The sequence below is a fragment of the Hypanus sabinus genome, unplaced genomic scaffold (assembly GCF_030144855.1).
Source record: "Hypanus sabinus isolate sHypSab1 unplaced genomic scaffold, sHypSab1.hap1 scaffold_799, whole genome shotgun sequence".
Taxonomy (NCBI): Eukaryota; Metazoa; Chordata; class Chondrichthyes; order Myliobatiformes; family Dasyatidae; genus Hypanus; species Hypanus sabinus.
This window is the reverse complement of record NW_026781650.1, coordinates 23-19,662: the sequence shown is the minus strand read 5'-3', so window position 1 is coordinate 19,662 and position 19,640 is coordinate 23. Positions and strand designations below refer to the sequence as shown.

At 48.1% G+C, this 19,640-nt stretch overlaps 1 protein-coding gene across 1 annotated transcript; it reads right to left on the bottom strand.

Annotated features, from left to right (window-relative positions):
* Positions 1–13,470: 13,470 nt before the first annotated feature.
* LOC132390167 (zinc finger protein 585A-like) lies at positions 13,471–19,361 on the bottom strand. The gene is made up of 2 exons (XM_059962774.1): positions 14,870–19,361; positions 13,471–14,031 (listed from the first exon to the last, which is right to left on the bottom strand). The coding sequence occupies exon 1, from the start codon at positions 18,062–18,064 to the stop codon at positions 16,313–16,315; it is 1,752 nt and encodes a 583-aa protein (XP_059818757.1). The 5' UTR covers positions 18,065–19,361; the 3' UTR covers positions 13,471–14,031; positions 14,870–16,312.
* Between the last annotated feature and the right edge of the window lie 279 nt (positions 19,362–19,640).

The window sequence follows — 19,640 nt, the reverse complement described above, 5'->3', positions numbered from 1 at the left end:
TGCGCGATGTCGCCGGCGCGTCACCAGGTAAGTGGGCGGGGCCTCTGAACCTGCCTGTCCAGGTATACCCATTGTCTCAGATTGCTCCTGCCCCACCGAACTCATTTCTGCATACCTTGACGCTGTCTTATCCCCCCCTTGTACAATCCCTTCCCACCTATGTTCGTGACACTAATCACGCTTTGAATTTTTTCAATGAAAACATTTTCGCTCCCACCGATTTATTTTCACCATGGACGTTCAGCCCTCATATACCTCCATCCCCCACCTGGACGGTCTCAAAGTTCTCAGCTTCTTTTTGGATTCCATACCTAACCAATTCCCCTCTACCACCACTCTCCTCTGCCCAGCGGAATTAGTTCTTACTCTCAATCATTTATCCTTTGGCTCCTCGCACTTCTTCCGAACCAAGGGTGTAGCCATGGGCACCCGCACGGGTCCCAGTTATGCCAGCCTTTTTGTTAGCTGGCATGTTCCAAGCCTATACGAGTATCCATCTCCCTCTTTTCCTTTGCTACATCGACGACTGCATTGGTGCTGCCTCCTGTACGCATGCTGAGCTCGTTGACTTCATTAACTTTGCCTCCAACTTTCATCCTGCCCTCAAATTTACCTGGTCCATTTTCGAAACCTCCCTCCCCTTTTTTAATCTTTCATTCTCCATCTGTGGAGACGGCCTATCTACTGATATCTACTATAAGCCTACAGACTCTCACAGCCACCTGGACTATTCCTCTTCCCACCCTGTCTCTTGCAAAAATGCAATCCCTTTATCGCAATTCCTCCGTCTCCGTCGCATCTGCTCTCAGGATGAGGCTTTTCATTCCAGGACGAAGGAGATGTCTTCCTTTTTTAAACAAAGGGGCTTCCCTTCCTCCACTATTAAGTCTGCTTTCAAACACATCTCTCCCATTTCCAACTCCCATGCCCTCACCCCATCCGCTCGCCACCCCACTCGGGATAGGGTTCCCCTTGTCCTCAACTACCACCCCACCAGCCTCCAGGTCCAACGTATAATTCTCAGTATCTTCCGCCACCTCCAACGGGATCCCACTACCAAACACATCTTTCCCCCCCACCCCTTTCTGCTTTCCGCAGAGATCGCTCCCGACGCGTCTTCCTTGTCCATTCATTCCCACCGATCTCCCTCCTGGCACTTATCCTTGCAAGCGGAACAACTTGGAAAGATCCAAGATGGCGGCGCGACGCAGCTTACAGCGGCCACTCCGGAGCTGATTATCAGTTATTTGTGAAGTGGGGTGCCGTGCGCAATCATAATCGATTGAAAACGGACGTGGAAGTACGGAGAAACACCGGGAAATCCCAGGAAGTTCTTCTTCGTTGTTGCTGTTGCTGTGAGGTCCAACACTCTGTTGGGAAGAACAGGCCCCCAGTCCTCGGGGTCGCATTGGCGGGGCCGTCTTGATACACTCGGCAGAGGATGGTGCTCGGAGAAGCTGTACCGGAGGGGATGGTCTTTGGCTCGGAGGTTCGACGGACTCGGCGCATTCGGTGTGTGCTGCGTCTGCGAGGCAGAGTCGGGCGGCGCCGTGGGGGCCAATAGCGGGGGTATTCCCTTCTGCCGCCGGCGTGGGATGGCGAGTCTGTCGGGACCCTGGAGACTCGTGGAAACTGTGTGGTGATTTCTTTTGAATTTACAGTCCTTTAACATCTTGGACTATTTTTACTGTGCCCATAGTCTGTTTTTTTTTAATCAATTATGCTATTGTTTGCACTGTTGTAACTATATGTTGTAACTATGTGGTTTTGTGCAGGTCTTGTAGCTTTAGTTTTTGGTCTTGTTTTGTCTGGTGGATTTGGAGCTCCTTTCCGGGGAACGCGCTAAGATGCTAGCCTGATATTAATAAGCAGCAGCCTCTCCAGACTCTGGATTGGGGATTGCCAAACGGTATGTGGATTTTCTGGTGTACTCTGTTTTGTCCTGTGCTTTTGTGATATAATTCTGGAGAACATTGCCTCATTTTTTAACTCATTGCATTTGTGGTTTCTAAATGACAATAAACAATCTGAATCTGAAGTGTGTTACGAAGGTGAAGCAACTCTGAGGGGCCGAAGGGTACAAAGTAGCCCCCTCATTTTTTGAGAATCGCAAGATCGCTATTAATTCGAGTCTGGGACGCAGGAAATGAGAGAGGGACACTCAGAATACACAGGGTTTGGAATGTGTGCTGGCCTCAGTGAAACGGAGCCATTGATAGCGACCATTGTCTCTGGGAGACGGAATTGTGTATTGAGTGCTGTACTATTCATTGAAGCCCTCAGGGAATGACTAGAGTGGGCTGGTTGAGGGATTGCAACATCCCAACCTGATTGACATCTGAGACCCCGTGAGTGAGGATAAAAGAGGGTCTGGGGAACAACCCCTTCAGACGCACCAGGAGAAACGCTAGGAATCCCGTGACAGCGTTTAATAGCGACAGCCGTTGGGGCTCGTATGCGTCCTTTCCCTTGCCTGGGATTGGCGGCCTTACCACGGAAGAACGGCTTTAGCTAAAGGAGAGGCCACAAGTGAACGGCCACACCAACGGGACTCCTGACGAATCAAAATCATAAAGGTTGGAAAACCCGGAGCGGTAACTATTCCATTCTATTCGTATTTCTCTCTCTCTCCAACAAAGTGCACCACAGCGACAACCAAAAGACGGCAGCTTGTGGAACTGCAGTGAACTGTATATTTCCATTGGACAATTCGTTATCCCCGAGACAACGATAGAGCTTATTTCTTATTGATTATTAATATACCCGCACTTTTAGATTTAGTATTGACGACGTATATTATCTGTATATTTGCATTGATATTACTTTTGTGTATTTTTACTAATAAATACAGTTAAAAATAGTATCGTCAGACTTCAACAGACATCTCTGTCTTTGCTGGTAAGTGACCCAGTTACGGGGTTCGTAACAAGTGCTACACCTGCCCTTACACTTCCTCCCTCACCACCACTCAGGGCCCCAGACAGTCCTTCCAGGTGAGGCGACACTTCACCTGTGAGTCGGCCGGTGTGGTATACTGCATCCAGTGCTCCCGGTGTGGTCTTTTATATATTGGTGAGACCTGACGCAGACTGGGAGACCGTTTCAATGAACACCGACGCTCGGTCCGCCAGAAAAAGCAGCATCTCCCAGTGGCCACACATTTTTATTCCACGTCCCATTCCCATTCTGATATGTCTATCCATGGTCTCCTCTACTGTCAAGATGAAGCCACACTCAGGTTGGAGGAACAACACCTTATATCAGGCTGGGTAGCCCCCAACCTGACGGCATGAACATTGACTTCTCTAACTTCCGTTAATGCCCCTCCTCCCCTTCTTACCCCATCCCTGACATATTTAGTTTTTTTGCCACCCTCCTCGTTTTTTTCTCTCTCTCTGCCCATCACTCTGCCTGTTCTCCATCTCCCTCTGGTGCTCCCCTCCCCCTTTCTTTCTCCCGAGGCCTCCCATCCCCTGATCCTTTCCCTTCTCCAGCTCTGTATCCCTTTCGCCAATATCCTTTCCAGCTCTTGGCTTCTCCCCACCCCCTCCGGTCTTCTCCTATCATTTCGCATTTTCTCCTCCCCTCGTACTTTCAAATCTCCTACTATTTTTCCTTTCAGTTAGTCCTGACGAAGGGTCTCGGCCCGAAACGTCGACAGAGCTTCTCCCTGTAGATGCTGCCTGGCCTGCTGTGTTCCGCCGGCATTTTGTGTGTGTTGCAGATGCTGCGGATCCGCGGTAAAACGGGATCACGTGACGGGTGGAGGGTCTCCCACGTGACCGGGTGACTCCTCTCCTCGCCCCTCACACTCTGCCCGACCTCCCCACCGCATTTCCCACATTATTCCCTATTTACACCGGGTACAGGTTTCACATTTTCCCTCCGTATATTCCCGTCCCATCCCTCCACCTCCCTGGGTTAGGGGCTACGGGTTCGAAACCCATTCCGATCCGACTAACATTTTAGATCCAAACCAGAATTGTGCAGGTTTCATGTAAATAAGTCGATGTTTATAAACACTAATTTGTATTCACATTCCTCCGGCCTCACTGGACAGGAACACTGAAACATCAAGTGAGAAACAGCAGTAGGTGGCCATTTAGCCCCTCTAACTATCAACAAGATGGCGGCTTCTCTCCCATCTCAGACACATGTTTCTGTCCGATCCTAATTTCCTCAATCCCTTCGGTCTCCACACATGAGTCAGCCTCTGTTTTACGTGGGGACGATCACCGAGTCTTCAACAACCTCTGTGGTGGGGATTTACAGACATTCACCACCCTCGGAGTGGAGGCATTTCCCCTCATCTCAGTCCCGGACAGACCACTCCTTTTTTCAGAGACTGTGATCCCTGGTTCAGCCGGTAATGATGTTGTACATTTCAATGTGTCTCAGTCCTCGGTGCTCTAAATGAAAGGGTTAGCACATTTGATCTTTCTTCCTATGATGAGCCCAGCACCCCAGGGATCAGTCTGGTGAATCTGCATTGCACTCTCTCGAACAAATACTCTCTAACCTCTTTGTTAATCCTCTGTGGAATTAATTACCATCTTCTGCAGCCCCGTGTTGCCCCAACCCCTCACCTCCCACCCCTGTCACTATTTCCACCTTCCCACCTCCCCCTCACCTGGATCCACCTCTCACTCCCCAGCTCTTGCCCCATCCCCACCCCTCACCTCTTTTCTCTGACTATTTCCCGTCCACTCTCAGTCCAGAGGGAGGGTCTCAACCCGAAATGTTGACGGTCCATTTCCCTCCACAGATGCTGCCCGACCCACTGAGTACCTCCAGCAGTTTGTTCTTTGGTCTGTAAACCCGTGTTAGTATGGGGAGCGGGATTTTACACCATATTCCAGGTACAATACCAACAAAGCACAAATAATTGTCACTCTGCCCGGACCATTGGCCTCGCTTGCAGGGCAACAGTCTGCCGGTGTTTGCCCCCAATGTGGTGAATCCCTCTGCTCGGCACCACCGTGGGCTCAGACATTTCCACAGATGAGCCCCTCCTGTCCCCACCGGGACAAACATCCTGTCCGCCCACTCTCTCACCATCTTCATCCTGTCGATAAAATCCCTCCCTCCCCGGGGAAACGGCATCGAACCGACGGGCCGAGCGGATACATCAGACTCCGGCCGCAGGAGGCGCTTCACAAACGCCCCAACTTCCCTCGGAGGGAAATGGAAATAAATCAGAAAGCGGACATTTACTTTGAGGTTTTCTCCGCTCTGAGGAGGCGCTCGGCGCTCGAGCGGGAGACGAACTCAGCGGGGTAACGCCCACTCGGCTTGTCCGGCTCCGCGATTGGTTGTAACCAGTGACTGACGTCGCTTCGCACCAATGGGAATAGCGCAGCTCCTGAATCCTCTGTTCACAGCGGTGGGGGAGGGGCTGGTCACGTGATTATTAGCCCAGCCGTTAAACCCATAAAGCTCGAGCACAGCAGCGCGTGGGTGACGTAAGACACCGCGCACGTGAGGGCAGATCCCGGTGTGAGGAGCCCGTGTGACGTCAGGCGCGTGAGGGGGGGAGCTGTGTGACGTCACCTGTGGGAGAGCGCTGGCATTCAAAAGCACCTTAATGGTCTTTTCAGTGGGACAACAACATTAATGACGGGTTTCATCACTGAATCCAGTGTTGTGGGATGTAAAGTCCCCTGTTATGTGTCCGGCTGTGCCGTGTTGTAGGTGGAGTGGGCAGCGTGGTGTTTGTCTCGATTCGGGTCACAACACCAGAATTGGCAGCGGGGTCCACACACAGTGTATTAGTCAACAGAAAACCTCTCGTCCCTGCAGTCTTTGTCTCCTGGTAAACTCAACACCCTGACAGTGTGGATCATAGATACCCCTTCCTCTCAGAGTCAGGGGATCACTCAGACAGCTGATCGCTGAGAGGAATTATATTTATTGGTCATTAAAGTTCACCCAGATTCGTTTGGCCGGATTTGATGTGGAGTTCGCGGTGTCACAGCGAAAGGGCCGGACGGCTGAACTCTCTCCGTTGTCCAAACATCCTTCCAGGTGAGGCGACACTTCACCTGTGAATCTTCCGGGGTCGCCCGATGTGGCCGCCTCTATACTGGTGATACCGGCTCCTCCGCAGTTGTGCGGGGTAGGGGTGTTTTTTGGGGGTTGTTAATTTCGATACTGTTCTTTTTTATGCGGGGGGGGGGGGTGAGGTGAGAGTTTGATTTTTTTCTCTGAACGACTTTCATGCTTTTTCTTTCTTTCATGGCTCTCTGGAGAAGAAAAAAACTTGCAGTTGTATATGGATACCTGATTTGATAATAAATTAACCGTTGAACTCTCCGCCCCGAGAAGGACTCAAGCATTTTCATTCCGATGCCCATTCCAGTTCCGACATGTCAACCCATCGTGTCCTCTTGTGCCAGGATGAGGCCACCCTCAGGGTCCAGGATCAGCAGCTCATATTCCGTCTGGGTACCCCCTTCCCCAACTTGATAGCATAAGTAGGGCTGTTATCTTAGAATACGTACACAGGGTTGTTTTCTTTATCGGAAGGGTGGGTTTTGGGGTTTGATGATTAGGATGCTGTCCTTTTTTATGCGGGGGGTGGGGTGGGAGTTTCTGAACGACTTTCACGCTCTTTCTTTGTTTCGTGGGTCTCTGGAGAAGAAGAAAATCTCAGCGTAATTTATGGATACCTGCTTTGATAATAAATTAAACTTTGAACTACCCGCTCCGAGCGGGACTTCCCGGTGTCCAAACATTTCAATTCCGATTCCCATTCCGCGTCAGCCCATTTTGTGCCAAGATGAGGCCACCCTCAGGGTCCAGGATCAGCAACCTATACTCCGTCTGGACACCCCCCCCCCCCACAACCTGATAGCAGAAATATAGATTTCTCCTTCCGGTGAACAAATTTCCCTCCCACTCCCACTCCCTCTCTGACTTCTCACGTCCTCTCACCTGCTTATCACTTCTCTCTGGGTCCACTGCTCCATCCCTTTCTCCTATCCTCCACTCTCCTCTCCTATTAGACTCTAATTTCTTCTCCTCTTGAGCTTTCCCACCTACCTGGCTTCACCTGTCACCTTCCAGCGAGACATTTCCTCGCCCGCCCCGATTTTATTCAGATATTTCTCCCATTCCATCTCAGTCAATAGACAATAGACAATAGGTGCAGAAGTAGACCATTCGGCCCCTCGAGTCTGCACCGCCATTCTGAGATCATGGCTGATCATTCACTATCAATACCCAGTCCCTGCCTTGACCCCATATCCCTTGATTCCCCTATCCATCAGATATCTATCTCGCTCCTTCTTGAAAGCATCCAAAGCACTGGCCTCCACCGTCTTCCGAGGCAGTGCATTGCACACCTCCACAACTCTCTGGGAGAAGAAGCTCTTCCTCAACTCTTTTAAATAACTGACCTCTTATTCTCAATCCATGCCCTCTGGTACTGGACTCTCCCAACATCTGGAACATATTTCCTGCCTCAATCCTATCAAATCCTTTAATTATCTTAAACGTTTCAATCAGATCCCCTCTCAATCTCCTCAATTCCAGCGTGTACAAGCCCAATCTCTCCAAACTCTCTGCGTAAGACAGCCCTGCCATCCCAGGAATCAACCTAGTGAATCTACGCTGCACTTCCTCAATTGCCAGAATGTCCTTCCTTAAACCTGGAGACCAAAACTGTACACAATATTCCAGGTGTGGTCTCACCAGGGCCCTGTACAAATGCAAAAGGACATCCTTGCTCTTGTTCTCAATTCCCCTTGTAACAAAGGCCAACATTCCTTTTGCCCTCTTCACTGCCTGTTGCACTTGCTCATTCACCTTCATTGACTGATGAACTAGGACTCCTAAGTCTCTTTGCATTTCTCCCTTACCGAACTCTACACCGTTCAGACAATACTCTGCCCTCTTGTTCCTGCTTCCAAAGTGGATAACTTCACATTTATTCACATTGAATGACATCTGCCAAGTATCTGCCCACTCACCCAGCCTATCCAAGTCTCCCTGTATTCTCCTAACGTCCTCTTCGCATGTTACACTGCCACCCAGTTTAGTATCGTCAGCAAACTTGCTGATATAGTTTTCAATGCCCTCATCTAAATCATTGACATAAATCGTAAAGAGCTGTGGTCCCAATACAGAGCCCTGTGGTACCCCACTAGTCACCTCCAGCCAGTCCGAGAAACACCCATTCACTGCTACCCTTTGCTTTCTATCTGCTAACCAGTTTTCTATCCATGTTGAAACCCTGCCCCCAATGCCATGAGCTCTGATTTTACTCACCAATCTCCTATGTGGCACCTTATCGAATGCCTTCTGAAAATCTAGGTACACAACATCCACTGGCTTACCCTCGTCTAACATCCTTGTTACAGCCTCAAAAAACTCCAACAGATTAGTCAAGCATGATTTGCCCTTGGTAAATCCATGCTGGCTCGGCCTAATCCTATTTCTGCCATCAAGATGTGCCACTATTTCGTCCTTAATAATGGACTCAAGCATCTTCCCCACGACTGACGTTAGGCTAACAGGGCGAGAGTTCTCCGTTTTCTCCTTCCCTTCCTTCTTGAAAAGTGGGATAACATTAGCCACTCTCCAATCTTCAGGAACTGATCCTGAATCTAAGGAACATTGGAAAATGATTACCAATGCATCCGCAATTTCCTGAGCTACCTGCAGACCATCTGGACCCGAGTATTTATTAGCCTTCAGTCCTACCAGTCTACTCATCACAGTTTCTTTCCTAATGCCAATCTGTCTCAATTCCTCTGATACCTTATGACCCTGGCCCATCCACACATCTGGGAGATTGCTTGTGTCCTCCCTGGTGAAGACAGATCTAAAGTACGCGTTAAATTCTGTTGCCATTTCCCTGTTTCCCATAACAATTTCCCCGAATTCATTCTTCAAGGGGCCAACATTTTTCTTAACTATCTTCGTTCTCTTCACATAGCTAAAAAAGCTTTTGCTATCCCCTTTTATATTCCTGGCTAGACTGAGCTCATACCTGATTTTTTCTCTCCGTAATGCTTTTTTAGTTAAGATCCGCAGTTCCTTAAAACTTTCCCAATCATCTGTATTCCCACTTATCTTAGCCCTGTCATACTTCTTTTTCTTTAATGCTATACAATCTCTGAATTCCTTTGTCAACCACTGTGGCCCCTTCCCCCTCTTTGAATCCTTCCTTCTCATTGGAATGAACTGCTTTTGCATCTTTTGTATTATCCCCAAGAATATCTGCCACTGCTGATCCACTGTCTTTCCTGCCAGGACATCCGCCCATTTAACTTTGGCCAGCTCTTCCCTCATGGCTCCGTCGTCTCCTTTATTTAATTGCAACACTGACACCACTGATCAGCCCTTATCTCTCTCAAATTGTAGATAAAAACTTATCATGTTATGATCACTACTTCCTAATGGCTCCTTAACTTCAAGATCTCTTATCAATTCCTGTTCATTACACATCACCAAGTCCAAAATTCAAGTCCAGAGTTCCTGGTTGGCTCAAGCACAAGCTGTTCCAAAAATACATCCCTTAGACACTCCACAAACACCCTATCCTGGGGTCCAGCACCTACCTGATTCTCCCAGTTCACCTGCATGTTGAAATCTCCCATAACGACTGCATTACCTTTAGCAATGTTAACTCCCTAATCAACGTACCCAATAACCACGCTACTGTTTGGGAGCCTGTACACAACACCCATTGGGGTCTTTTTACCCTTACTGTTCCTCAGCTCAATCCACACAGACTCTACTTCCCCTGTTCCCAAGTCACCTCTTGCTAAGGACTGAATCTCATTCCTCACCAACAGGGCCACCCCACCCCCTCTTCCCATATTTCTGTCTCTACGATAGCACGTATACCCTGGTACACTCAATTCCCAGGCCTGATAACGTTGGATAACCTCTACCCACACAGATAGAGACAGATACCCTTCACCCTAAACCCCTCCTCGCCTGGGAACCACAACTAACTGATCCCACAGCCCGGCCTCGGGCGCAAAGCTGAAAACTGGGCTGCAGGACCAGAGATTCCGGAGCCTCCAGCCGTCCGGCAGAGCTCCTTCAGTCCGGAAGGAGGGTTCAACTGGAAACGTCGACTGTTGATTCTTTCCGATAGATGCTGCCCGGCCTGCTGAGTTCCTCCAGCATTTTGTTTGTATTGCTCTGAATTTCCAGCATCATTTGTTTGTGAGTTACTTCTCCGTTGTCCCTCCCGCCTCCGTCCACTGGTCCCTCTGTAGGGACCTCCGGCCACGGCCGGTGCAGCCCAGAAACTCGTACTAAACGCAGGCGCAGTGCCGACCGTAGCTGTCGCCGGCCGTTATTCTGTTCAGGCGTCCGTGAAAAACGTACTGATCTTGGGTTTGTGGAAATCAGGGGCCGGCTGCCGTGGAAGCACAACTTTTTGGGCCGAAAGGCCTGTATCGTACTATAGGTTTTCCATGTTTCTATGAAAAGCGCTGGGAACGAGATCTGCCGGACGGCTGGAGGCTCTGGACTCTCCGGTCCTGCAGCCCAGTTTTCAGCTTTGCGCCCGAGCCCGGGCTGTGGTATCAGTTAGTTGTGGTTCCCAGGCGAGGAGGGGTTTAGGGTGAAGTCTATCTGTCTGTGTGTGTGTGGGTAGAGGTTATGAGTGGACTGTGGGTGTGGGGTGAGAGGAGTGACGTTCTGGGGGACCGTATTCGGAGGAGTTGCTGTTGTAAGAAAGTGGGATGATCGGAATTTCCGTGACCGGGTCAAATAAAGTTGTAAACAGGGGAGGAACTGCTCCGTTGTGTCGGACGCTCGCGTGTACTTTCAGGAAGCAGCCATTCTCTCTTCAAATGAATTGTTGTCTAATCTTGCTGCTAACATTGTGTTTGTTACAATGCCCCAGAGTCTGGCAGAGCTGTCACCGTCATGGGCTGTTGGTTCAGATTGGGATGGCGGTGGGGTGTCAGTGACCTCTGTATCAGAGAGCAACACGGGTTTCTACATCCTCTTGTGAGATATAAATGTCCTCACAGTGGATTCGGATCAGCTGGCATATCTGGAGCTTGCAAGGGGAAAGAGAATAGAGAAGGGGTGAGGAGAGAGAGTATTAATCCGCAAATCATCATCCGGGATGGAGGGGTACAGGAGCTGTCTGATAGATCGTTTTACAGTAATTGTATTTTTATATAATCTCACAGACGGTGACTGAGGAAGGAGCTTGGTGAGGGAGGATACCCGGAGGTGAGCAGGTCAGACACGTTATCAAGACAGTGACAGTGATGTGATATCCTGTGTCATGGGTATAGACAGTCGTCTCAAATGAGGGATTTGTTTGGTGATGCCGCTTCCCTGGAGGTGGAGGAAAGAGGACACACAAACAGGTGGAACCAGCTGTGGGAAGACATGGTTTGTCAGGTCTGACGATGAGCTGAATGTACCATAACTTTCAGACTGAATCAGAAAACCATTCTGAGGGTATTTGAAATGTCAGAAGCAGGAGAGATGTGATCCCATGTGTCCATCAGACCCTCACTGAGATGGTTCCAGTTATAACGTGCAGGGATGAAAGCATAGTGTTTGGGGCTGATTTAATCACTGATTCTGACACAGTGAGAGGGTTAGTTTTGCTGTAAGGAAGTAATATTAATGGAAGACACAGGAACTTCATCAATTGCCAGTTGTTTAGCAGATGTGACCAATCTCTGTCACGTTGACATAAACATAGACTCGCAGTGGTGACAAAGGGGTGCAGTCTGGTTTAATTCAGGTTGGAGAGGGGTGTGGAGTTTTGAAATCAATGCCTTGAGGTGCCACCATCGTTAATTTACCATGTCCGGAGTGGCGGGTCACACAGCACGGAAACAGGCCTTTGGCCGGCCATACCTGTTCTGACCATCCACTCACTGTCCACACGGGTCCCATTTATCAGCACTTGGTTCACAGCCGACTGTATCTCGGCAGTTTCAATGCTCATCCTGTTCGTAAATGTTGTGAAGGGACCTGCCTCCACCACCACCTCGGGCAGTGAGTTCCAGATTTCAGCTACCCTCTGAGTGAAAAGTCTCTTCCTCAGATCCCTCTAAACCTCTTCATCCTCTGCTTAAAACTATGCCCTCTGATCGGTGACACCTCTGTCCCAGGATCGTGGCTGATATGGGCATCAGTGAGGCCTTTGATAAGGTTCACATGGTAAGTTCCTGTGGAAAGTCAGATCACACGGGATCCAGGGAGAGCTGGCTCACTGGATGCACAGTTGTCTTGATGGTAGGAAGCAGAGAGTGATAGTGGGAGGCTGTTTATTGGACTCGAACCCCGTGCCTACTGAGGTTCCACAGGGTTACACCCCATTGCTCTGATTATTCATTGATATTTAAATATATTTGCATTTGCACAGTTTGTTGAATTCTTTGAACATCAACCATTGCTACTTGTCATCTAGATCAATAATTTGGTTAAGAATACACAGGATATGGAGAGTAGATTTGCAGCATGTTCAAACAATTAGTTTTTCTTAAAGAGATTAAGTATAAACTCTCCGCTCTGTTACCCTCTGCGCACACGACCACCTCCTCCCCTTACCGTCCTCCCTCTCACCCTGACATTGGACATACATTCAGGGTGAAAGTGAATTATTTCGGGGAATCTGAAGGGGAATTCTTCACAGAGGTTGGTGAGAGTGTGGAATGAGTTGCCAGTGGAAGTGGAGGATGTGGGTCTGATTTAGACACTAAAGAGGAATTTGGGTGAGGACGTGGGTGGGAGGTGTATGGAGGCTCTGGTGCAGGTAGCTGGAACTAGGCAGTAACAACAAAAACAGGTCGGCATTGGCTGGAAGGGCCGAAGGGCCTGTTACATTGCTGCTGCTCTCTTTGACTCTAATAATATTCTAATTTGTAATTTCCACATCAGTTCTTTGCTGTTCATGACTGAACCCAAACATTTACCCAAACAACAATTGTATGTCTCTTGGCTGGCTACAGAAAGCACTTACCAGCTGTGATACTTGCCAAAGTGGGTGTTACTAAGTACCGACCATGCAGGGTGCCCAAACTTTTGCTTTGGGCCCTTTTCCTTTTTTGTTATTTTGAAACTGTAGAAGATGGAAATTAAAATGTAATCTTGTTTAAAATATTAAAGAAATGTGTCATCTTTGACTTTATGCCTTTCGGAAATCAGGTCATCTTTTACTCGCTGAGCTATTCACAGTAACAGAAATTTTGACCAGGGCTGCCCAAACCTTTGCAAGCCACTGCTGGACTAAGTGTGTAAATGTAGGACGGGACCACGTTGAAAAATAAATGTGCCAGTTTTCCAAAATTGCTCCCTTCCACCCGAGGCCACGAATATATCAATCACCCCTCGTATATATTTTCGTCAAATATGAACAGGATTCAGCACTCCATGTGTGTATATGCAATCGTGATCAGACCAGAACACGTACATGAGAGGCCAACTCAGAAAAATAAATCATCACTCTGGAAGAAAACATTAACCAGTGGAATGAGTATGACCCTCCATGGGAGACATCCTAACGATCTGAGCAGACGAGATGGTGACAAATGAGCCCTGAATAAGGAAGTTAACTCCCAAAGTCATTCTTCCACAGCCAGAGATTTGAGAGGCGAAGAAAATCTCAGACAGAACTACAGTCAGCTCGACTTCTTCAGTCTGCAGGAAATTCAAGGGAAACTTCTTCACCCAGAGTGATGACAATTTGGAACCCATCACCACAGAGGTGGACAACAGGGGAGGATTTGAAAGTTCTGTTGTGGAACAGAATCAGGTCCAGCCGGCCTGAGTTGACTCTGTACTGTACACTAGGTGTGTTATAAATTCACTAAGTACCGGAGACAGTGTTTAAAATACAACTGATTTATTTGTCACAGATCTAGTCCCATTAAAGATGAATATGCAGCAGATGAAACTCCTCCCATGCCCAGTGACCAGGGTGCAGACCTGGGTGTGGTGAGCAGCAGCAATAATTGCAGAGTTCAGCACCGACAACTGCTACGAAGGATGAACAGCTGTGATGGGCAGAAGGGTGCAGAGTTGCCCATGTCCCCCCACCTGCCGGGGAAAATCACAAACTGTTATTGTTACCACGCTGCTAATGAGAGAGCTAGAGAGACAAAGGGAAAACATACTGGGACTGGAACATTTGCTTCAGATAAGGGAGAGACAACACCGGGAGTGAGAGACTTGTTGTTCCACCATATTATGACTCCTGCAAGACTTATGGCTCCGGAGAGGGCTGTTTACTTGGTACTATTCTGTTCATTAAAATTCTTCAGTGGACAGCTGGAGTGGGCTGGTTTGATGGACTAAGCCATTCAAAACTGATTGACACCTGAGACCCCGTGAGTAGGGATAAAATTGAGGTCTGGGGAGATACCCCTCAGACACACCAGGAGACACACTAGTGAGCACTGCTTGAGTGTTGGAACCCACAAGAAGGTGTGGGGCATCGGGGACCGAACAAAGAATCGGTCAGTTTAACTCACAGGGCTTGTGTGTGTGTCCACCCTTGCCTGGGTGATGAGTCCACCACAGAAGAATGGTCGGACAGAGGGGTCATACCTGAATGGCCACAACACATTGACGGATCGAGAACGTAAAGGAAGGTTTGACTGACTGTAGCTGTCACTGTTCGCTCGCTCTCTCTTTCTCTCTCCAACGATTAAAACACAAGAACCAACAACTACCTCAGCACGTATGAACTGAACTGAACTTTATATTCACATATGACAATTCATTATCCCCTAGACATCGATAGAGCTTGTTTATTATTGATTATTATTATACCCACACTTTTAGGTTTAGTATTGCTAACGTGTATTATCTATATATTTGCATTATTGATATTGATTTGTATATTTTACTAATAAACAATGTTTGAAAATAGTACCCCCAGACTCCAACGGATTCTTCTATCTTTGCTGGTCAGACACCCAGTTACGGGGTACGTAACACAACCACTCTCAAAATTGCATTCAGCAACGGTGATGGACAAATATGCAGCATGCAACTCATTGAAACTTTCTCCCCAGTGTGAACCCGGTAGTGTGTCACAAGTGCAATGCGCTGTAAGGTTTCACTGCTGATGCAGTGGACTCTCTGCAATGTTTCCCTGGTGAGTTAATGGCTTCCCTGCAGCAGCAATGTTTAGGGTACGACTAGCGATAACAGGGTTTTGGAGTGTGGGACTATCCAATGACAGAAATGTTCTTTCTTGTGAGTCTGGTAGAGAGATTTTCATGGCCTTTTGCTGGGGAGAGATGAGAAGAAGAGAGAGTGGGCTCTTTTTTCTTTCTTTTTCATTACTTCACTAACCATCTCGTCAAAGTAAGAATTGTACATCTCAGTCGTTTAATCACATATTGTGTATCGTTTGTTACTGCGGGGGTACTGATTTGTAACAGGGGATACGTCACACAGCATCCACCCAAACAAGATTTCTTAAGTTTGGCCGGGCTGGGGGAATATCACCCCCTATATTTAGCTGCTAGCCGAAGTAAGAGTTGCACAGGGTTAGATTACTGAGTGAATCGCTTCTGAAATACACAGCAGGTGAACGGTCTCTCCCCAGTGTGAACTCAATGATGCACATTAAGTTGATTTTGCTGAGGGAATATCTTCCCAAAGTCTGAGCATGAGATCGGCCTCTCCCCAGTGTGAACTCACTGGTGTCTCTGCAGTTGAGATGTCGGAGTGAATCACTTCCCACACACTGAAGCCTGAATTATGCTTCACCGTACGCTCCGCGTAGCCGCGTACCCGACACGGCACTCTAGGCCATACCGTACGCTGTAGCCTAAAGCACACCTTACGAAAATGTAACTGTGTGTCACAGACTGCCAGAACTGTGATTGGTCTGCTTGGTAACAGCACATTTCCTCCTAGAGATTTCCTGTTGCTTCAAAGTTGGGAAAATGGACCAAATCGAGGAGAGGTTAAGTCAGGAAGTCAGAAAATATCTACATTTGTACGACTCTTCATTGGTATATTATAAAGACTTGCAAATGGTATGAAATTTGTGCAAAGAAGTTTCCACAAACATCAGTTTGGACGTCACGGACTGCACAAAGAAATGGAAAAACTTCTCTCTTTTCTGCGCTGCAGTAATTTCAATAACTCTTATACAGCATCTATTAGCTCCAAATCCAACAAGATGAACTCAGCAGTCGCCATCATTCCCAACTCCACGAGTCAATTCAACACAGTAGCATAGAACCCCAATGCCGACTAGCGTTTTGCCAGAGCAACACAGACACACAAACTCACAAGTAAAAATGCACACAATGGCATAGGCCACTTGCGTGGGCTACTGTGTATGATACACTGTAGGGTTCTACACAGAGGTATAATTCAGGCTTGAGTCTGTGAACGGCCTCTCCCCAGTGTGAACTGACCAGTGTTTTTGTAGGTGGTGTGACTGAGTGAATCCTTTCCCACACTCTGAGCAGGTGAATGGCCTCTCCCCAGTGTGAATTCGCTGATGAACCATTAGGTGAGATGACCGAGTGAATCCCTTTCCACAGTCTGAGCATCTGAACCGCTGTTCCCCAGTGTGAACTCTCTGATGTACCTTCAGGTCAGTTGAACAAGTGAATCCCTTCCCACAGTCCGAGCAGGTGAACGGCCGCTCCCCAGTGTGAACTCGCTGGTGAGCCATTAGTGTGGATGACTGAATGAATCCCTTCCCACACACTGAGCAGTTGAATGGCCTCTCGCTAGTGTGAACAGACTGGTGTCTCAGTAGCTGCGATGACAAAGTGAATCCCTCCCCACAGTCTGAGCAGGTGTATGGCTTCTCCCCAGTGTGAACGCGCTGATGTACCTTCAGTTTAGATGACAGAGTGAATCCCTTCCCACAGTCTAAGCAGGTGAACGGTCGTTCCTCAGTGTGAACTCTCTGATGTACCTTCACTTGAGATGACTGAGTGAATCTTTTCCCACAGTCTGAGCAGGTGTATGGCCTCTCTCCAGTGTGAACTCGCTGATGCACCTTCAGTTGAGATGACCAAGTGAATCCCTTACCACAGTCTGAACAGGTGAATGGCCGCTCCCCTGTGTGAGCTCGCTGATGAACCATTAGGTGAGATGACCGAGTGAATCCCTTACCACAGTCTGAACAGGTGAATGGCCGCTCCCCTGTGTGAACTCGCTGGTGTGCCAATAGGTGGGATGAATGAGTAAATCTCTTTCCACAGTCTGAGCAGGTGAACGGTCGCTCCCCTGTGTGAGCGCGCTGATGAACGGTTAGGTGAGATGACCGAGTGAATCCCTTCCCACAGTCTGAGCATCTGAATGGCCGTTCCCCAGTGTGAACTCTCTGATGTACCTTCAGGTCAGTTGAACAAGTGAATCCCTTCCCACAGACGGAGCAGGTGAACGGCCGCTCCCCAGTGTGAACTCGCTGGTGAGCCATTAGCGTGGATGACTGAGTGAATCCCTTCCCACACACTGAGCAGGTGAATGGCCACGCCCCAGTGTGAACAGACTGGTGTCTCAGTAGCTGCCATGACAAAGTGAATCCCTCCCCACAGTATGAGCAGGTAAACGGCCTCTCCCCAGTGTGAACTGACTTGTGTGCTTGTAGGTGGGATGACTGAGTGAATCCCTTCCCACAGTCTGAGCAGGTGAATGGCCTCTCTCCAGTGTGAACTCGCTGATGTACCTTCAGTTTAGATGACAGAGTGAATCCCTTCCCACAGTCTGAGCAGGTGAATGGCTTCTCCCCAGTGTGAACTCGCTGATGGACCTTCAGTTTAGATGAGCAAGTGAATCCCTTCCCACAGTCTGAGCAGGTGAATGGCCTCTCTCCAGTGTGAACTCGCTGATGTACCTTCAGCTTAGATGAGCAAGTGAATCCCTTCCCACAGTCTGAGCAAGTGAATGGCTTCTCTCCAGTGTGAATTCTTTGATGTACTTTCAGTTGGTATGAGCCAGTGAATCCTTTTCCACAGTCCGAGCAGGTAAACGGTCTCTCCCCAGTGTGAACTCTCTGATGTAGCTTCAGTTTAGATGACTTAGTGAATCCCTTCCCACAGTCTGAGCAGGTGAACAGCCTCTCCTCAGTGTGGACTCGCTGGTGAACCATTTGTTCAGATGACCGAGTAAAACCTTCCACACAAATTCAGCAGATGAACAGCCTCTGCCCAGTGTAAACTGACTGGTGTGTCAACAGGTGGGAAGACCAACTGAATCCCTTCTCACACACAGAACAGGTGGATGGCCTTGTCCCAGTGTGAACTTATTGATGTCCCTTCAGTTGAAATGTCCATCTGAATCCATTCCCACTGTCTGACCAGATGAATGGGAATCGCCTGTTCAAAATGACAGCCGTGGCAGTTGGTCAGATCATAAAGTGAATCTCTCTCTGCAGTCTGAGCGAGAAGGATGACCGAGTGAATCCCTTGCTCCACTTCTTAAATACCTGGACAGAGACAGCAAAACTGGTGTGTTGTGTTTTAGATTTACGTAGAGAAATTCCTTGTGATTTGTAACCTGTAAAAAGATGAACAAAATCCATCAGTGGGTGCAGGACAACATTTCAGATGAGATCACTGAGTTGTCAAGCTGTGAATTGATATCACACTGTTACAGTGAGATTCAACTCAAGTTGGAGAGAGAATTCATCTTCTAACTGGGCACAGCGCTGGCATCTGGAATGACCACCAAACTCTCTGAAGCTCTTCCTGTCTCTGTAAGAATGGGGCATTTCTGCCATCTCCGATCTGTGACCTGGCTTAGTTTGACTCTCTCCATTGGCATTATTCCCTGTTCCCACTGAGCTGCATGGGGTCCTGGCCCCACAGTAACTGAAACACTCTCACTGAAAAAGCCGGGAGTGCATTCCACACATTTCAGCGCTGGGAAAACAAACCTCTGGCTGTGCACACGATCAATGCCCCTCATCATCCTCTACACCTAGAAAAGGCACTAAACATAAACAAGGAAATTACACATTGCTTTGAGGATTTGTCAGATGCATACAAAATGATAAAGGAGAAGATTGGGTAAATAAATGCAAGTGGCTTTTTCCACTGAGGTTGGGTGGGATGACAATCAGAGGTCATGGGTAAGTGGGGAAGGTGAAAATGTAATGGGAACATGTGGAAAAGCTCTTTACTGAAATGGTTGTGAGAGTGTGGATTGAGATGCCAGCACAAGTGGTGAATATGAGCTCGGTTTCACCATTAAAAAAAAGTTTGGATAGCAGCCTGGTTGGTAGGGTATGGTTTTGTGTAAAAATGGCCCAAGGGATATCAGGGACCAAATTCACCACAACCACAAACTGTTCCTACTGCTACCATCCAGGAAACGGTACCACAGCAAAAGGACCAACAGGCTCCTAGACATCATCTTCTATCAGGCCATCAGACTGATTAATTGATTTCTATGTTTTCTTGACTGGCCTATATACAAACTAATTATTATGTTAATTTAAATTACACATTGCACATTTAGATGGTAACATAATGTAAATATTTCTACTCCTCATCTATATGAAGGGTATTTGTAATAATTCAATTCACCCTCTCCACTATATGTTCTGTCAATCTAGCTCCCATTCCTCCTACAACCTATTTAAACCACATCACGCCCCCCCCCCCCACGCTACCTCTTGCAAGCCTTATCACTAGGATATTAGTTGCCTCTTGGTCTGTTTCCCT

Bases quoted from the DNA above. Each gene is read 5' to 3' on its own strand.
- LOC132390167 (XM_059962774.1), bottom strand. From the start codon at position 18,064: ATGGTTCACCAGCGAGTCCACACTGAGGAGAGGCTGTTCACCTGCTCA.